Source organism: Pteropus medius, unplaced genomic scaffold (genome assembly GCF_902729225.1).
Source record: "Pteropus medius unplaced genomic scaffold, Ma_sr-lr_union100, whole genome shotgun sequence".
NCBI classification, from domain to species: Eukaryota; Metazoa; Chordata; class Mammalia; order Chiroptera; family Pteropodidae; genus Pteropus; species Pteropus medius.
The window spans coordinates 17,019,959-17,039,378 of record NW_024340696.1 but is presented as its reverse complement, the minus strand read 5'-3'; the positions used below and the strand labels follow the sequence as shown (position 1 = coordinate 17,039,378).

Sequence of the window (19,420 nt, the reverse complement as noted above, 5' to 3'; positions counted from 1 at the left end):
TAGTGATGGTATAGAATAACTGAACAGAGACAGCAACTAATTCTGCCTAAAGGTATGAAGAAAGAAATAGTACTTGAGTTTGAAGTTTGAGGATGAGCAATATTTTAGCACCTCTGAGGTGGCATAAGGGCCTTCCAAGCAGAGAGAAAAGTGTGTACGAAGGCGAGAAGTTAACGTAGGAGCATGGTTGGTTCAGAGAATGGTGCTGAAGGGCAGAGAGAGGCTGGGTTATAAAGGGTCTTGTACGACACACGAGAAATTTGGACTTCATCCCATAGGCAAGCAGAGGCTTTCAGCCTAGATCTCTTCATCTTGTTCACAATGATATTATAAGAGGCTCTGTTAAATGCTATGCTGAAATCCAGGTGCACTATGTCTATGACACTTCCCTGGCCTTCCAGTTTAGCTCTCACCAAAAAAACTGAATGAAATTAGTTATGCAGTATTAGTTTTATTAGTTCTTGGTAAATTTACAATGGCCTTTAATGATCTCCACTTGTCCTGCATGGGCTCACAAACTATCTGTTTAATAATTTGCTTGAGAACTTTGTCAGAATTTATCACTTGGAGTGGACAGAATCCATAGTTACTTTACCACTGGGATACTGAACCACTGAACCTCTCTAATCTTTTCTCATCTCTTCCACGCTTTAGAACATTTCACTTTAGTGACAGTGAGCAGCTCCAAGATCTCATTTGCAAGAATATTCGACGCCCTACCTGGGTCCACCTACTTGAATCCAATTAAAACTGCTTAAGTGCTCTATCATCTCAACCATATTGAGCTTTAAATTTCACTTTTACAAGACATTTTTAGCTTTTATGTTTATAGAAGTAATATAGATTTATTATAAAGTATTTATAATATAAAGTATACAATATACTTTATATTATACTTCACATAATATAAGAAAGAAAATAAAAAATCATCTATAGCCCTATCAGCACCCTGAGATAGTCACTTACAACACTGTGGTGTATTCTCCTCTACACTTGTTTCTATGTGATTGTTTATCTTAGAGCATTTCATCAAATTTAAGATGTCATAAACTTTAAGGTACACATGATTTAAGAAAGAAAAATGCTGCTAATTATTATTTCAGATACTATTAATTGTAAGATGTATCTCAACTGCAGAGATATTGAAATGTGAAAAATTGTAGTCAAAATACAGTATATTTACTACTTTACAAAACTGAAGTATTCTCTATACAAAAGCATAGCTCGGAGATATTGTAGGTTCGGTTCCAGACTACTGCAATAATGCAAATACTGCAACAAAGTGAGTCACACAATTTTTTTGCTTCCCAGGGCATTTAAAAGTGAACTTTACACTATACTGTGGGTTTATTAAGTGAGCAATGGCATTAAGTCTAAAAAGTACAATGTAAGTGCCTTAATTAAAAAATGCTTTGTTGCTAAAAAATGTTAACCATCATCTAGGCCATTGTCAAGTCATAATCTTTTTGCTGGTAAGGGGTCTTTCTTTGATGTTGATGACTGCTGACTGATCAAGGTGGTGGTTGCTGAAGGTGGGGACGGTTGTGGCAATTTAAAAAATTTAGACAACAATGAAATCTCACCACATCAATCGACTCTTCCTTTCATGAAAGATTTCTCTGTAGCATGCAATGCTGTTTGATAGCATTTTACTCACATCAGAACTTCTTTCAAAACTGGAGCCAATCCTCTCAAACCCTGCTGCTGCCTTATCAACTAAGTTTATGTAATATTCTAAATCCTTTGTTATCATTTCTTCAACAGCATCTTCACAGCAATCTCTACCAGTAGATTCCATCTCAAGAAACCACTTTCTCTGCCCATCCATAAGAAGCAATTCCTCATTCATTAAAAATTATCATGTGATTACAGTAATTCAGTCACATCTTCAGGTTCCACTTCTAATTCTCGTTTTCTTGTTATTTCCACCACATCTGCAGTTACTTCTTCCATTGAAGCCTTGAATTCCTCAAAGTCATCCAGAGGGTTGGAATCAACTTCTTCTAAACTCGTTAATGTGGATATTTTGACCTCTTCTCATGAATCATGAAAGTTCTTAATGGCATCTAGAATGGTGAATACTTCCAAGAAGGTTTTCAATTTACTTTACCCAGATCCATCAGAGGAATCACTATCTATAGTAGCTATGGCCTTATAAACTGTATTTCTTAAATAATAAATCTTGAAAGTTAAAATTACTCCTTGGGCTGCAGATCCATGGGCTGCAGAATGGATGCTGTTAGCAGCAAACAACATGAATCTTATTGTTTATCTCCATCAGAGCTCTTGGCTGACCAGGTGCATTGTCAATGAGCAGTAAGAATTTTGAGAACGATCTTTTTTTCTGTGCAGTAGGTCTCAACAATAAACCATCTTGTAAACAGATGTGCTGTCATACGAGCTTTGTTGTTCCATTTCTAGAGTATTGGCAGAGTTATTTAGAGCCCTAGGATTTTCAGAATGGTAAATGAGCACTAGCTTCAACTTAAAATCACCAGCTGCATTAGCCCCTCACAAGAGAGTCAGCCTGTCTTTTGAAGGGTTGAAGCCAGGCATTGACTTCCCCTCTGTAGCCACGGAAATCTTAGATGGCATCTTCTTCCAATATAAGGCTGTTAATCTACAGTGAAAACCTGTTGTTTAGTGTAGCCACCTTTATTAATTATCTTAGCTAGATCTTCTGAATAAGTTGCTGCAGCTTTCATACTGCTACTTCACCTTGCACTTTTATGTTATAGAGATGACTTCTTTCCTTAAACCTGATGAACCAACCTCTGCTAGCTTCAAACTTTTCTCCTGTAGCCTTTTCACCTCTCTCAGCCTTCACAGAATTGAAGAGCATTAGGGCCTTGTTCTGGATTAGGTGTTGGCTTATGGAAATGTTGTGGCTGGTTTCATCTTTCATCCAGACCAATAAAACTTCCTCTATATCAGCAATAAGGCTGCTTCGCTTTCTTTCCATTCATGTGTTCATTGAAGTAGCACTTTTAACTGCCTTCAAGAACTATTCCTTTGCATTTACAACTTGGTTGTTAGATACAAGAGGCCTAACTTTCAGCCTATCTTGGCTTTTGACATGCCTTTCTCACTAAACTTAATCATTTTTAGCTTTTGATTTAAAGTGAGAGATGTGCTGTTCTTTCGCTTGAACCCTTAGAGGAACTGTGGGGTTATTAATTGACTTAATTTCAATATTATTGTGTCTCCAGAAATAGGAAGGCTGGAGGAAAGGGAGAAAGATGGCAGAATGGCCAGTTGGTGGAGGAGTCAGAATACACACATTTATAGGTTCAGTTTGCCATCTTAGATGAGTGTGGTTCGTGGCACCCCAAAAACAATTATGATAGTAACATCAAAGATCACTGGTCACAGATCAACATCACGAATATAATAATAGTGAAAAAGTTTGAACTATTGAGAGACAAAGTGAGCGAATCTCGGAAAAATGTTGGAAAAATGGCGCTGACAGATTTGCTCAATGCAGTGTTGCCGCAAATCTTCAATTTGTACAAAATGCAGCCTCAGCGAAGCACAGTAAAACGAGGTATGCCTGTATGCTGTTTTAGAAACTGCTTTTGTTTACTCACTAAATCACAAACACCTTACCTGCACAGTACACATGCTATAAATTTTTAGGCAATTACCAACATTTAGGTTATTTACAAGTTTTTATTATAAGAAACCCTGTGATCAGTATCTTTGTACTTCTATCTTTGGCACTTACAAGATGATTTATTTGGGGTAAATTACTAGAAGCAGAATTGTCAGTACATTAAAAATTTTTTGATACATATAGTGAAACTATCCCCAAATTCATAATTCGTTTTATTAGCTCTCATTGTTTATTAAAGACAATTTGATAAACAAAACTGGTACATTATTGTTTATGTTTGCACTTCTTTGCTGTTAGTGAGGCTGACATTTTCTCACGTTTAGTGGTCATTTGTGTGTGTGTATCTAGTGAACTGCCTCTGTACTTGCACATATTTTATTGAAATGCTGTATTTTCAGCAATTTGTAGGTGCTCCTCAAATAATACTGATATCCTTTGCTTAATATATATTCTGTAAAAAATACTTTGTCCTTTGTCTTTCCACTTTGTGGTATTTTCTGGTGCTAGAATTATTTTTTCTTTCTCTCGGCCTTAGAAAGTCCTTTTCCACCTTCTATGTATATAAATAACCATCTAAATGATCTTCTTTGATGATTTTATTACATTTACTGTTTAATCCATTGCAGTGCCATTTCTATGATGCTGTTCTACAGTTTGAACATTTTTTCCTTGCTACAGAAGACAGATCTAACAGAGGAAGTGTTGCTTTCTTTTGTAACCTGTTAACACAGGCTATGTTCCTTAAACAGTAGCTACTTCACGCTTTTAACTCCAACCATGACAAAATCTCCTTACCACTTTTCACAAGTCACAGTTCATTCTGGGATTTAGGCATTTTATTGTGTGCCTCTGCTTTGAGCTTTAGTGAGTACTCACACTAGATTAAATAAGACACATTTTCAGGGAAATTACCTTAAAATTTTAAGTCCAAGACATTGAAAATATCCTTTAAAAAAAAGAGATATTTTTAAAAAGAAATTCTACCACCACTACTTCATTGATGGCAATGGACCTGAACCTGGAGTCCAGAGATAGACTTCAGAACAACTATAAGACCCCGAAAGTATGTGTCAAATTTTGATGTATATGCATTTTTCCTGAGGAGTTCTAAAGCATTTACCCAATACCCAAAGAGATATCAGACACACAAAATGTTACTAGATAGTTAATATGTATTGAGTCCTATGTGCCCAGTTCACTTAAAGCACTTTACATGTATAAACTCATAAAATTCTCACAACCACCCTATAAAATAGATGAAATTATTATTCCCATTTTATAGATAAGGAAAATGAGGCATAGGGAACTAAATAAATGGAAAAACTGGTGTTTGAACCCAGGGAATCTGTCGCGAAGCCATATTTTCATATATTAACCTAGACTTTCAAGTTAAGCATCAATAGGATATTTAAGCTCAAGATAACAAGTACATAAGCCAGATAGTCAAATGAAAAAAGTGAAGTAATTGTCAAAGCAGACTTTTAATACCAAGGATTGGCTTTGTATTCACTTAGCCCAATTACCTTCTCATCTGATCTACTTCACAAACACATCCTTTAAGAGAACTGAGATAGTGAAAACTGGAAGAAACTAGCATATCAAACATTCAAATTTACCTTGCGGCCCAGGAGATGCCACCTTTGGGCCAGTGATCTCCAGGTTTGCTTGGTAACGATGTACATTTTCTGCTTGATTTGATTCTATCTTTTTCCCAGGAGGTTTTTTAGGATCTCCTTTGGGTTTCTTTACACGTTTGACCTGAAATGTAATCTGGGAAATGGAAACATGTTAGGGACAAATGAGAACAATGATCAAATCTGTCAATGGCTGTGGATATTGGTAGCTTTAGGAATAACCAGTCCTGTGCTAAGGTTTAGTTCTTTCAGTTTAATTCTTAAAGGTCGAAATGAAAAATGTTTAGTGAAATAAACATAATAACCAAGCCTTGAAGAATGCATAGAGAAAAATGAAAATTAAGATGTCTGAACTGGGCAGTTCCAAATTTACAGGCATTGAGCGTGGCTTCACACCTATCCCATTTCCTCTGCTTCTCAGAAGAGCTACTAAATACATAAGCAATGTGACATGCTTGCTGCAGCACAGTTCCATTGTGAAGGCTGGCAGGAGTACAGGGTAAAGGAGTGCCACACACCCAACAGAAACATCACACTTTGTAAACCAGGAAGACCTCCCTGTCCCCCAAGACCTGGGCTACAATTTGGTAAAAACTGAGTTGGCAACTTTTACCCATTCTGTTGCTTCATCATCTTCACTTCTGCAGTCTCCATAGCAAGAGCTTTTGGCCACTCCATCCTGGGGACCTTTCTTCAAGACCCGTATCCCCTGCAAGTCCAGACGCCGCCCTTTCATTTCTAGTGCTCCCCCAAAGCCTTCCAGAGGCCATGCCTGTTGGAATTCATCCACCAAAGCCAAGATCTCTTCTGACATTTTTGTTTCATCTGAATTCTCCATCTCATCAGAACCATTGCTTTCCTCAACCACTGTACCTGAAATTCAAGTGCCAGCATGTTATTAAAAATTACAGAGTATTATTTTCTATGGCTGAGTAAAATTCTACACATACACACTCCATTTTCTTTATTCAATCATCTATTGATGGGCACTTAAGTTGCTTCCATATCTTGGCTATTGTAAATAGCGCTGCAGTGAACACAAGGGTGCATATAGATACAGAGAACAAACTAATGGTTGCTGGATGGGAGGGGCATTGAGGGGCTGGGTGAAGAAGGTGAAGGGATTAAGAACTACGAACTGGTAGTTACAAAACAGTTGTGGAGATGTAAAGTACAGCATAGGGAATGCAGTCAATAATGTTGTAATGACTATGTATAGTGCCAGGTGGGTACTAGATGAATCGGGGGTAACACTCTGTAAATTATATAAATGTTTAACCACTGTGTTATACATCTGAAACCAATATAAAATAAGAGTGTCAACTGTAATTGAAAAAAAAAAAAGGTTTTACCTTTAACTGTAGACCAAATTTTGAGGAAAGATTTTTTTGCTCTATTCATCTTCCACCCTCAAAATTACACAGTATTCATCCAAGTATCTGAGTGACTCCAACTTCACTTTTGCAGAAAAGCTTTGGCTCTGCTTAGAGGCACTTCTCTAGCACACTTTCATAAAAATACCATTCAGCATCTTCAAAATTCATAATAAAATATTATCTTTGTCATGTGGCTTTTGCCACAAGCCTGGCTGAAAACAATGGCAGCAGCTAGAGGGCAAGCAGTCATCGACTATGTCCCTGGTAAGCGTAAGGATGGCTATTTTACATCTATATATTTTTTGAAAAGGCCAACTTGCTCTAGATATAAGACATAGATGGCAAAAATGAAGTTTACTATATGTTACTTATTAATATGTGAGATTATGTAATAATCATATGAAATATCGAAACTGCATGTCCAGACCATATAGTCTAATTGCCTTAAGTGAACAATGATTTGTTTAATGAGAAATTATCCAAATTCCACACAAAGGCTTCCATTTTCACTAATGGCTGATATAAGAAATAGCAATATACTAGCATAATTTTTTCCTTAAAATGCTATATTGCTGAAGTTTCTTATGTAAAGACTCCCATGGATGTTTCTCAGCATAATGGCCTCGTAAACCTTCTCTCTCCTGAGACGTCGGTGTTTCCATTATGACACACTGATGGTTACACAGCCCTACTAGCTTCCCTTTATGCTTAGATAATTAAGAAGCACAGGGAAAAATCAGTTTGAGTTTCTTAATAGAATGCTTTCCTTTTTTAAAAAAATTCTTTACTACTTAACTTTTTTTTATTTTGAATTGACAGTTGACTCTTATACTGTATGTTCCATGACAGTTATCTCCAATCCTTTTTGGAAGTAGATAGGGTACAAAAACAAATAACAAAATGAAAATGCTTCTTTTTGTAATATGCACCCGCTGGGCAACCTGAGAGCTTGGGGCTGATTGCTCACAAAATGCTAGTCTATGTGATCCTGGTTATCTTGATAATCTTCTGTTGGCAATTCTGGCTTGTTCAGTGATCAGAACACGGTACTGGAAAGGCTAAGGTCAGGAATCTCATAACCATATACCAGAGCTATAGTCACACTGAGTAAACCATCTTAGAAATGTACAGCACTCATCTCTGAGCCAGTTTGGGATGAGAAATATGGCTGACTACTAAGGCTAAAAGTAACTTAAAAGCTTTGAGCTGTACTCACAAAAGCTTCAGTGTCACCCGTAGGACTGGTGGCATCTCTACCTCCCATCCCCCATTCTATTCCAGAAAGTGGGAAGGTCTGTTGGCAGGCCTGGAGTACCACCAGAAATCTCTGTTATTCTTTCTTGGAAAAGCTACACGGCTCTTCTACTTGTAACAAGTGACTACAAAATGTACTACTGTTCTTTCAAGGAAGTTTCTTTTAGATTTCCTGAACCCAATTGCTGGTTTCTATTGCTTATTATAAATGATGTTGTGAAACAAGCATGAAGTAAAGGAAGGGTCTGCAAAAGCTGTTTTTTTGGAACATTCAAATAAAAATGGTTGGTTACTTGCCTAAATTATGGGGCCAGTAGTATAAACGCAGGGCTGACAAAAAGGTTAAATTTTCAGTTTCTATCTTGTTTGTTACTATATTCCAAATGTCCAGAAATGTACCTGCCACATAGCAGGCACAGAATGAATTAATGGGAACTCAGGAATAATTTGTTTTGTGATGGTCTTGAGAAACTGCTACTCCTGCCTTTGCCTCGTCCTGCTGGTGATTTAAGACTTTTTAAACTGTAAGATTTACTCGTCATGTGTTCAAGTACTGTCAACCTGGCTGAATGGTAAGCACCAGAAGGGAAGGTACGTCTTCAGCGTAGTGACTGGCAGTGTGTCATTTATGAGTTCCTCAGTGGCTAACCCAGGAAAGCAGCTGGACAGAGCTGCTACGGGGATCCCAAACAGCCACTGAGTTAGAAGGGTCGCCCCGCATCTGACCTGTAACAACATCATCAGCTCCAGCATTTCTCATGTTATTTTAGCTGCTTCTCCTTCCTTCTCCTCCAGGTACTATGGGATTCTCCTTGCACCTGGTCCTGAGTCAGGAAAGGGTGTTTTGACAGACTTGGCCACAGCCAAGAAGATGAGCGTAAAGAAACGTGGCTTTGAGCCAAAGGGAGTGCGCAAGTAACTACTTCCCAGTGTACGGTTAAGCCGCATGTGGATGCTGTTTGGAAGCCTTATTTCCTTTCTGTAACTGCTACTACTTAGGAAGCAATCATGCTGTTTAGCTGCAAAGAGCTCCCAAAGGTTAATGCTTCCCTGTTCCCTGACTATTAGGTAATATATATCATTAAAAAGTTTTTAGAGAGATGGGCTTTCATTGATGGAAATCAATATTCAAATCAAGAGAGACTACGATGCTAGCTGGCAGCTATTTACCATGCATTTTAAAAGGCTGCTGGGGATGGGGGCGGGTAGCAATGCCTAAAGAACAATGTTAAACAAAGGTGAGGAATAGGGAGATCATAAAGGTGCTATAAGTTAGAAGAAAAATAAACCAATCTTTACTTATTTAGAGCCTACTATGTGCCCATCTACATGTTATAAGCTATGCAGGTGGGAACGAAAGGAACAGGAACCTAAGGAATCTGACCCTGAGCAATTATATTAATTTATAATCAAGGTAAAGATGCAAAATGGTTACGTTAAATAATGAGAAAAAAGAAAATTCTTGAGTATAGTCACAAAATGCTTCCTAAAGGAAGGTAGACTATGTGAGGTGGGATTTAGGCGGAACAGAGGGCCAGGGAGGGCACTCCCAGAGTGACGACACTAAGAAAGCCTGTACGCATATACTTACACACCTACATACTGATACGGGCTTAAGGAAGGTATGTGTGAAGGCACTACTAATTTCAAATTAACTCGAACAAAACATGTATATAGATGGTATCAGGAAATAAGATACCGGGGGAAGATAGGTGACATTGAGAATGTCAGGAAAAGAGTCATTGCAAAAGGAGACTCTTGTTTGTTAAGCAGCATAATGAGATGAGAGCCATAGTATTTATGAAGGTTAGAACAGTAAATCACTTGGTGTATTTGGGGGTAGGGTGAAGGAGAGAAGAACAGAGGACAAAGAGACCAATTAGAAAGGTATTTTGATGATCTATATGAGTTATATAAAGGGAGGCTGACTTAGGGTGAGGGCAAAGGGAATCCTAAAAGGAGGGGGAGGGAAGAAGAGGTATGTGAGGAAATTTCAATGGAGAAAAAGTAAGAGAACTTGGTGATTAAATGGATTTAATGGTCAAGAATAGGGTAGGTTTAAAGATGATTTTGAGATTTTAAAGCCTAATATGATATAGGGAGCTTCTTACTATGTGAATCTTGTTTTGGAATCTGTGAGTATGAAAACAGGATGCCATTTACAAAGACAGTGAAGTTAGGAAAGGGCAATAGAGTAATGCACTGGGATTTCAGACCCATATTCATTAATTCATTTAAACATTCGTTGCTGTGTGTCTAACAATGTGATGAGGGTTCGAAATATAACAACCCATGGAGCATACAGTCTAGGCTAGAATGGATGGAGGAACATATCTCCTGACATTGTTCAATAAGCAGCTGGAAATACGGAATTTGGGCCTGGTGAGTGGTCTGGACTGCAGAAGGATCTCAGGTTTTAAATTGTGTTTGAAGCAAGAAGAGAAAGTCAATATTAGGCTTGCTGCTATGAGACAAATGGTATAATGTAAACTGAAGATACAGAGACTGAGGCCCACATCTCTATTATTTTCTTTATCTTCTTTAACATGTAACCTTTTTACACTGGAAAAAAGGAGAATAAATATTGTGAAGTGAAGAGACTATGAGCACCCACAGTGAGGCTTATATGAGTTCATGTTTTTTCACTTGGATGAATCTTAACCCTGGGTGCTAAAAAAGCTTACAGTTGAGTGTGAGCAATGTTAGGTAACCCATCAAGAATCCCAGGAAAGAAGAGAAGTGCTGAGAGATGAAGAGAAGTAAGAGTGTGTAGTTCTGATTAAAAAAGAAAAAAGAAAAAGCCAGGAAAACAGGAAACAAACAAACAAACAAGCAGAAGAAAATGAAGAAGTCTGCTACAATCTTTTAATGTTCCAGAGACACTGGAGATTTCTGGTTAGGTATGGGCATCTCAGTTTAAGAAATTCACAAAGCAGAGCACATTCACATAAAAGTACCTTGGTACTCAAAATCCCATGAAATGAAGAAGGACGGAAGAAACCAAGGGTGACGTACAAAACTATTACTTTTACTATATACATCTACATACAAAAAAAAAATCAGGCATGAAAAATATTTTGCAGGAGAAAGGGGGAGGGAGGATGTAGACAAGGGAAAAAATTTAAATAATTTCTTCAATAAAAAAATACACAAATGTATCAAAGTAACACGCTATACATCTTGGATTTACACAATGTTACAGGTCAAATCTATTCAATAAAAATAAATAGAATAAATTACTTTAAAGAACAGAAAAAAAATTTTTGCTAGATTTTTTTTAATTCGAGAGATTACTTTGAAGTTGAGGATGGGACTAACAGCCCTAAAGGAAGGAAAAACATTGTGGTGGGGGAGTGGGGGGAAGGTGTAGGTAGGAAAAATTATCTTCAAGTCTCTAAGGAAATGTGATACTAATAAGAGACAGGACTGACTTTGTTAGCCTCAGAGGGCAGGACTCAAAACGAGAAGTCATATTTTAGCTAAATATTAGGAAACTTCTGAATAGTCAGAAAATGAAATAGGCTACCCAGGGAGAGACGGAGCTCTAGATGCCTACAGCGTTTGTTGGGGACACTACTGAGAGGGAGTGGAACATCAGAAGGTGATTAAAAGAAGGTGGCTATATTTGATAAGAAGCAGTATTAATAATCTTGGAAGAGAGATTTCAAGAAGAGTTTTAGGGAGCAGAGGACGGAAAAATGAGTGCTACATACAAAACAGATTAATAACAGAAGTAAAGATCAAACATTTAAAAAGATGGCCAGCAAAAGAAAGTCCTTTCTTCAAAATCTGACTCGGAACATCTTCAGAAAGTCTTACATGATTAATTTCAACTGGTCTGAGTACCCGACTGTGGTTTCTGAAGGCAAGCAGGCAAATTCTACCTGTAAGAATGATACCACTGAGGATGAACCTTTGTCTCACAAAACAAAAAAAGCACACTATGGAATTAGACAAATTTGGCTTCGAATTAGGACTCCACCACCATAGGACCTTGGACAATTCTGCCTTGAGTTCTAATGTCTCCTTTAAAAGGCAGTGGTCTTGTTTTTGAAGTCAGAACGTAAAGCTGGTAGACTGGCTTAAGATTTAATGCATAAACAATGGCATGAAATTTCAAGCCAGTAATCAGAGAACAAAATTCTGAGACGATAACCTAGAAAAGCAAGTAAGGAATCTTTTCTGTAACACCTCTCGTGCAAATATGTCAGGGCTCCCTTTAAGTGGACAGATGTTTACTGAGCAGATACTGTGTGTATACGCATGTGAGGACTTTGGCTCGTAAGCAGCCTCTGAGTTCAGAAGCAGTGGAATTCTGCCTATGTTTGTAGAAGCGAATGTTTACTGAGTTCCAACTGTGTACAAGCACTACCATAAATGTTTCCCTAAGTTATTTCATTTGAATACTCAAAACCACTTTTGGGCTTTTTTTTTTTTTTTGATTACTTTTAAAATTAATGAGGTAAGAAAAGCTCAGCAAGATTAAGTAACTTGCCCAAGTTTTAACAACTAGTACGTGGTGGAACCAGGGCATGACAACACCTCTGACTACATCTACGCTCTTCCTTCCACATGTATGGTCCACATCTACGGAACTAGATCATGACGGATTAAAACAGTGGTTTTCAAATGTTAATCAGAGACATGATTTTCACCAATCCTTAGCAAAAGGAAAAAGAAAAGACATGTATATAAAGTTATAACACACACACGCACATCTAGAAACACATTTGTTGGTTTGTTTGCCACCTGTCCATTTTTGAGAGAGACTGACCTTTATTTTGAGATTGTCTTTGTACTTTTTTGACATTAGCTTTATAAAATGGTAATAGCAGATGCTAGTTTTCTTTAAAAATGACCTTACCAATTAAAAAATAAAGTTCTAATCCATGAAAACCTGAACTCTTGAGAACCATAGGCAAAAGGACACCGTTCATGGAATCAGATGACTTGAGAACAGTTTTAATTATGCCACCTATTGAAGATCTTGGGCAAGCTACCTAACTTCACCGAACCTCAATTTTCTCATTTATAATATGAGCTGAGTAATAAAGTTCACAGGTTAATACATAATTCATGATATTCTGTAAATTATAAGTACCACACAAAGTTAGTGATTATCATAATAGTTTATGGTTACTAGAGAAAAATGCTATTTGCATTTTTAAAACTTTCACCCAAAAATATAGTTTTGAAAAATTCTGTAATGTCTGTGTTTGGCTCTTATTACAACACACTATTTTTATTAAAAAGTGAAGTTTTTCTGACACTGATAACTGCACTATAGGAATCTTGCTGATATAAACATGTTAACTTATACCACGACTGTAGCCCCTGTGGACACGTCAGCATCTAGGGAAATTTCAGAAAGTACTCCCAGGATTTAGACATATGGGAAAGAAAAGTTAGTACCTGAGAGTAAAACTAGTAAGAGTCATCATCATACTACGGATTAAATTAGGGAGCTGAAAAGGAATCCACCCTAAGAGACAGTCTGCATGATGCTGAAGGGACCTGGACAGCATCTAGTCTTAGTGAGGGCAACAGTACTGTATGCCCGGTACGGAGATGGAACGGAATTATGTGCGGAACGTAAGCACTAGGGAACGATCTCTTAGAAACAAAGCATGCTTTTGGTTGGGTTTCATTCTGAGCTTTTCCAGGAACAAGGACTTTCATTTGGTGGTAGTCATGGGTATTCGAGTCACTAGGGAGTTGTGTTGGAATATAGCATTTCTATAAACTGAACAAAATACCCCTTAACATTACTCAGTTTCATCTGTACTGATTTCTGAATTTATCAAGCTACCTCATGATGTCCACTAGGTTGTGTGGGTGTCTGATGCCAGAAAGACACATGAGTCTGTCAGGCACCAGAGAGGAGGAGCTTCCTTGTAAATGAGCAAACTGGCCATCTAGTTTAAGACACTATCTCTTTTGAGTTGGCAAATGGGAGTTAGTGTCATTCAAACCCAGTAATTTCTGATAGAACTGATGAAACTCATTTTCTAAACCTGCAAAGGTGAAGGTCATGATTTCCCTTCTGAGGTCTAGCTTGCTTCTCTTAGATATCTTTATATGTATATATAATTCCACTTAGAAGAAAGCACAAAATTTTATAATTGCCTAATATGTTAATCCAACCAACACAGGAAGGCAAATGCCTTATTTCATTACTTTAACAAGTATTTACTGTACAGGAATATAAAGTTACATAGAACATGGTATATATGAAACTTGTAGTCTGATGGGAGATAAGACATACAAATAACTAATATCATACAAAATGTGCCTTGACAGAAAGTGGAAACAAGATAGCAAGCAGATGGAGCAACTAAATGCTTGGAGAACTCTGATACTAAGACATTTGAACTCTTCCTATAGGTAAGAGAGCCACTGAAAAATGTAAATGTAGGCAACTTATCTGAACGAATATAATTATAGAAATAAGATCTATTGGATACACAAAAAATTGGTGACAGGGGTTGTTTCTGCTTTTTAAAAATTGTACCATTACATATATTATCTCTCTCTCTCTCCTACTCATTCTTACTCTCTCCCTCCTTCCATCTCCCTTTGTTCCTTTCTCTCTCTCTCTAGACTGAAGTAAAAGACTAGATAACAGGCAACCCACTTATGAGGCCACTGCATTAGCTCAGGCAGAGCTGAAGAAAGTCTGAATTTAGGCAGGGGCAGAAGGAATAGATGAAGAGATGGCAGATTCAACAGGTCTTAGGGACTGACTGGGTATAGTGATGACTGGGTAAGTTGAGATGCCATTATCATAAAGCAAGAATATAGGAATTAGAAGCAGTTCAGGAGATAGGGTGAAAATGAGGACAAGTTCAAGTTTAGATATGTTAAATTTAAAGTCCATGTGGCATATGTAGATAAAGAGAGCACTACAAAGGGGGAAATGAAATCTGGCGTTATAGAGAACATCTTAGCTGAAAATATCAATTTGGAGTCACTGGTATATTCAAAGATAGGTGAAACATCAAGAGATAACACGCGGAGGGGATAAGGAAAGAAGACCAAGATTAAGATCTTAGGTAACCCAGAGAATAAGGGGCAAAGAAAAGAAGAAGTGAAGGAAGTTGAAAAAGATGTTCTGGAGACAGGAAGAGAGTCAAGAGCAAGAGATATCCCAGAAGCCAAGAAGAGGAGGAGAGAATTTCAAGAAGTGAGAAGCTGTGCATAGTTCCAATGCAATAAAGAGGTTAATCAGGACAAGTACTAAAGTACTCACTCTGGCAGTTACAGAACTGATAATCTTAAGAATAGGTCAGTACGGCACAGCTCTAAACATGGTCATAAAATGGAATTTTACGAGCAGGCCTGGTAGGTATGTCCATTATTCCAAATCTTTACATTTTATGGGGTTAGCCTAAATACAACTTATCTTGCTTTGTTTCAATGACTTCCTCAATAGACTAATAACATTAAGAAGACTGGTACATAAACATATCAAATTTGTTCCAGCAAAAGAAGACACTGAGGCAGAGAAAAAAGAAGTGTGAAGAGCGTTTTCACATTATAGCTTGTCTTGTGTCTCACCATTTGAGGGTCACCCTCATGATCCTACAATGTAATAAACGAGTGACTGTTAAAAGGAGGAAACACAGTTGAGAGCAGAGAAGAGTCTAAGCTGAAAGCTTGGGAGTTGATTTTACCCCAGAAGCACAGCTCAGGTCAAATCAACTTACTTTCAAGTCTAAGGACATCTGAGTCCCTTCCTGAATTCTCAAGAGAGAATACAGGGTCCTCCTCTGTTCCTGTCTCAGAGGGCTCTTCTTCAGCAGCATCCAGTGACTGTGAGTTGTCAAAATATTTCTGTTTGTCATGGCTGTTGTCCAGGGTTTTCTCATGACAATTACCTCAATGACAAGAGACACAGACACAGCACATTAGAAACATCTCTCTTCTGCAGTCCCATGGCTCAATGTCCCCAAGTACCAAGAAGAGCAAAAAGGTGACAGTATAAGTTTTTCTCCAGCACAACACACAAAAATCAGTGAGCTGGAGAGCCCAAAGCCAGATCATTATTGTGATTCAAGATTTTGCACTAAAGTTCAAGTTTCACCTGCTAGGTTATTGGGGAAAAAAATTGTAACAAAGATCAAGTCCCAAGATCTCACTCCATTCATAATAAATGATGAAACATTTCTTTGAAAGTCAAAAACATCATAAAAAAGTTTTCCTTCTATATGCCTTTCAAAGGTGAAATGACAGATTAGTATCTGAATTAATCTGGAGATAAATTATAGCAGAGAAATATACCATTTTTATTTTTGCATCATAGCTTAAAATGAAAGATACACCAAAAGATAAGGATTATAAATTTAAATGGACTTAAAGGGAGATGATGATAGTAGAAATCCAGTTAAGACTGCAATATCACAAAGGTGACTGTTTTTCTTTCGGAAAACAAGTCATATAAAGATTTATCTAAACATGAAATGTCACTCTTGAATGTAATCATAGTATTCTTTGATACTTTCTGGTATGTGTAGTGAGTCTGATCTCTTACTCAGTTTTGCCAGTGAGTCAAAAAGCTTTGACCCCACTAGGGACTGAGTGTTGACATGCATAAAGAGCCACAATCCAGGTCCACCTGATGGTCATTCTCTGGATGGGGGACTAGGTTACTAGGCTGATGTGTCTGACGTGGCAGTGCTCTGGCTAGCTGATCAGGTCTTCTCTTCCTTGCTCATATTCCATACGCATTGTTGCTGAAGATGCACGTTCAGTGGAAGCCTACGACTTTCATATTGCAGCATAATTATCTGGGTAAGAGTGAATAAGTAACTTTCCTCCTTTACTAGAACAAGTTTATTTTTCAGAGAATGTTGTCTCAAAGAGACGTATGTTTTCAAACTCTCTCTGCAGCAGTGGAAGTACAAGAAGTCTCTTTCTGGATTTGATGACTCCCTTATAGATTCCACAGTTTAGGAAAGCACTTCTCAGGCCGTTTCCCTATTGTGCCAGGGAAACATACTGAACCAAAAATCCCTTTCCAGCCTACTGAGTTTCGAGTAAGGGGACTGCATGCGTAGGGAGTCATTTTCCATTTTCTAATTCTACACTATCACACAGTAAGTAAGTGGTAGGTCTGGGATTTGGATCAGTTCTATCACAAATCTGAGCCTACAGTATTCAACAAAGCTATGTCGAAACTGAGGATTCTTTGTTTCAAGAGAGTTTCACCTCTCAAGATATTTGCAAGCAACTTGGAGAGACAGTAAATACAAGATAACAAACAATAACGAGGTAGCATACTATGCCAAATAAGTTCTTCAGAGAATAAGCTTTGAGTAGGTAGAATCTGAATTTTTAAAAATAGGTAGGACTTAAAAAGGGGAAAACTACAAGAAAGGGAGCCAATATTTGTTGAGTGCTTTGTATTTTTCTTCCACTTACCTCTCAAAAACACCTTGTGATATATCATTAATCTTCATTTTACAGATAGTAAGTAACTTAATAGTAAGTTAGTGGTAGATCTGAGATTTGAATCAGTTCTATCTTACTACAAAGCTTCTCGGGTTTCCACTAGTCAATGCTACCTCTTTAGCAGAAAAGTAGAGAAGGAGGCATTCTGGGCAGGATGAAACCACGTGCTGAGCAAAGCGACAGAACAGGAATTCTCATTTGTGTTTGGGAGACAATGGGAGGGAAGGTGTGGGGTGTGTTTGTGTGTGTGCTTATGTGTGTCCTGGAAGGCTAAGAGAAAAGAAGCCATGGCAATAGCAGTTGATTTTTCTAGATTCTCCTGTCAGGACAGAGGTTACTGATTTGCCTCCACTTCTGTCTTCATCATCTAGTGTGTGTGGGTAAGGATGAAGATACTAGCATACTAAAATAAAACAGAGCAATGACAACTCTACATACCTAACTGCATAAAATCTACTATGAAGGACATCACACTTCTCAGAGATAATTCTTAATTAAGATATAAATAAGCATGATTATTAAAAGCAGAAAGGAAATAATGATGACAGTGATGCTGCTAATTTTAAAACATGTTATTCCTACTGAATATTCTCTGCCTTCAACTTTGGTGAATTTGCCTCTAAAGTTTTTTTTACCTTGACACAGGTGGTGTAAAACCATGTTGCAAAAGCAAAGGACAAAGCTTTAACACTGGACCCAGTGAAATTCTGTGTTTTCTGCAGTCGACTCCCTCCTCCAACCTTTGTGCCTCTTAATTTTTCTCTCCCACCCTCTTCCTATTACAAAAATTTGATTGGTTTCATCATTTTGAATGTCAGCAGTATTTTAAAATGCTTTATGAGTAATTCATCAACTATGATATGCATAAGACCGTGAAGCTAAACTTAGTCCTCTTGCATGACCTCGAGACTCAGACACCCTCCTGAAGCAAGCCTTGTGCGTTCTAAAAATGCCATGTCCTCCAACTCAAGAAATGGGGGCCAAACATCTCGGAGGGAGGGCAGAAGGGGATCAGGGAGAACCGAGGGAACAGAAGGAAGAATAAGAAGTTTATGTTAGGATACTTCTTGGAAATAGAATCAAAATGATCAAGTAAAAACTATATACTTGAAGATTAGAGCTGTTCATTTTCTTAGGCTGACAGTTAAAAACAGACTGGTTTAGCATTCTGGTATGATTTACGTAATTATCTAGGCTAATAATAGAAAACCAAATTGCCTAATTTTAAGGTACTCCTTCCAGTTGTCTGAGGAGGAACTGAAGCATTTCAGAAAGAATGAAAGTATTCATTTTTTTTGGACTACAGTTTATGCCTACTCTAGCTCAAAGGGGAACTAAAAAAAGTTGCCTACGTGAAAAAATATTACTTGTCTTCCTGGCAGAGGAGGAGATGATATTCTCATTAAAGAAACACAAGAAAAAATGTTGGATAAGGAAAAACGGAAAGACACTTATAAAGTAACAAGTCATCTTCTATTCATATGACCATTATTTTTTGCTGATGCAAAAATGAGGTGAGATTCTAGGGCTCAGACTAACCTTGAAAGGTATGATTTTTTTTTTTTTTTTTAAAGAACTGGGTGATTTAAATGAAATGCTTTAGATAACAAGGTCCCAGGTGAAAATGGGAACACTTTTCAGTGCTTACTGCTCTATACTTGCTTGCAAAGCATTTAGCATCTAATTCAAATCCTGGAAGTTTGATTTTTCTTAGAAGTAAGAGACTACAAGGCAATACCAACAAAGCATTAAACTCTGGTTCTGGATCTATGAGAGCTCAGACATGCCAACACCCTTCTCTGTGGTTAGAGTATCCCATGTATAAATTAGGTTATTAATATTAACTTATCCTAAAAGGGTGTTCTGGAAAACAACTAAATATTTGATACACCCTGCCAAAGCATATGTCTCCTAAGAGATAAAGGCACAATGTGTCCTGTGGCTAAACAGGTTTTCAGAGTAAATTAAGTTCTCAGAATCTCTTACAGTACTAAGGTTAAGGAAATCTCCTATCTTTTCATATTCTGTTTTCGAATGTCCTAGAAGATTACTTATTTTCTAACTAGAGTTCGGTAACTTACTTGTTAAAAAAG

The 19,420-nt window shown here is 37.5% G+C and overlaps 1 protein-coding gene across 3 annotated transcripts in view; it reads right to left on the bottom strand.

Moving 5' to 3' along the window:
- Window positions 1-19,420, bottom strand: part of TTC17 (tetratricopeptide repeat domain 17) — a 90,585-nt gene that overhangs the window by 15,908 nt on the left and 55,257 nt on the right. For all 3 annotated transcript variants that reach the window (XM_039867346.1, XM_039867353.1, XM_039867361.1), the window contains 3 exons: window positions 15,584-15,754; window positions 5,861-6,120; window positions 5,230-5,383 (listed from right to left, as the gene is read on the bottom strand). In XM_039867346.1, the coding sequence (XP_039723280.1) occupies window positions 5,230-5,383; window positions 5,861-6,120; window positions 15,584-15,754 (585 nt within the window). The remainder of the gene's footprint in view (window positions 1-5,229; window positions 5,384-5,860; window positions 6,121-15,583; window positions 15,755-19,420) is intronic.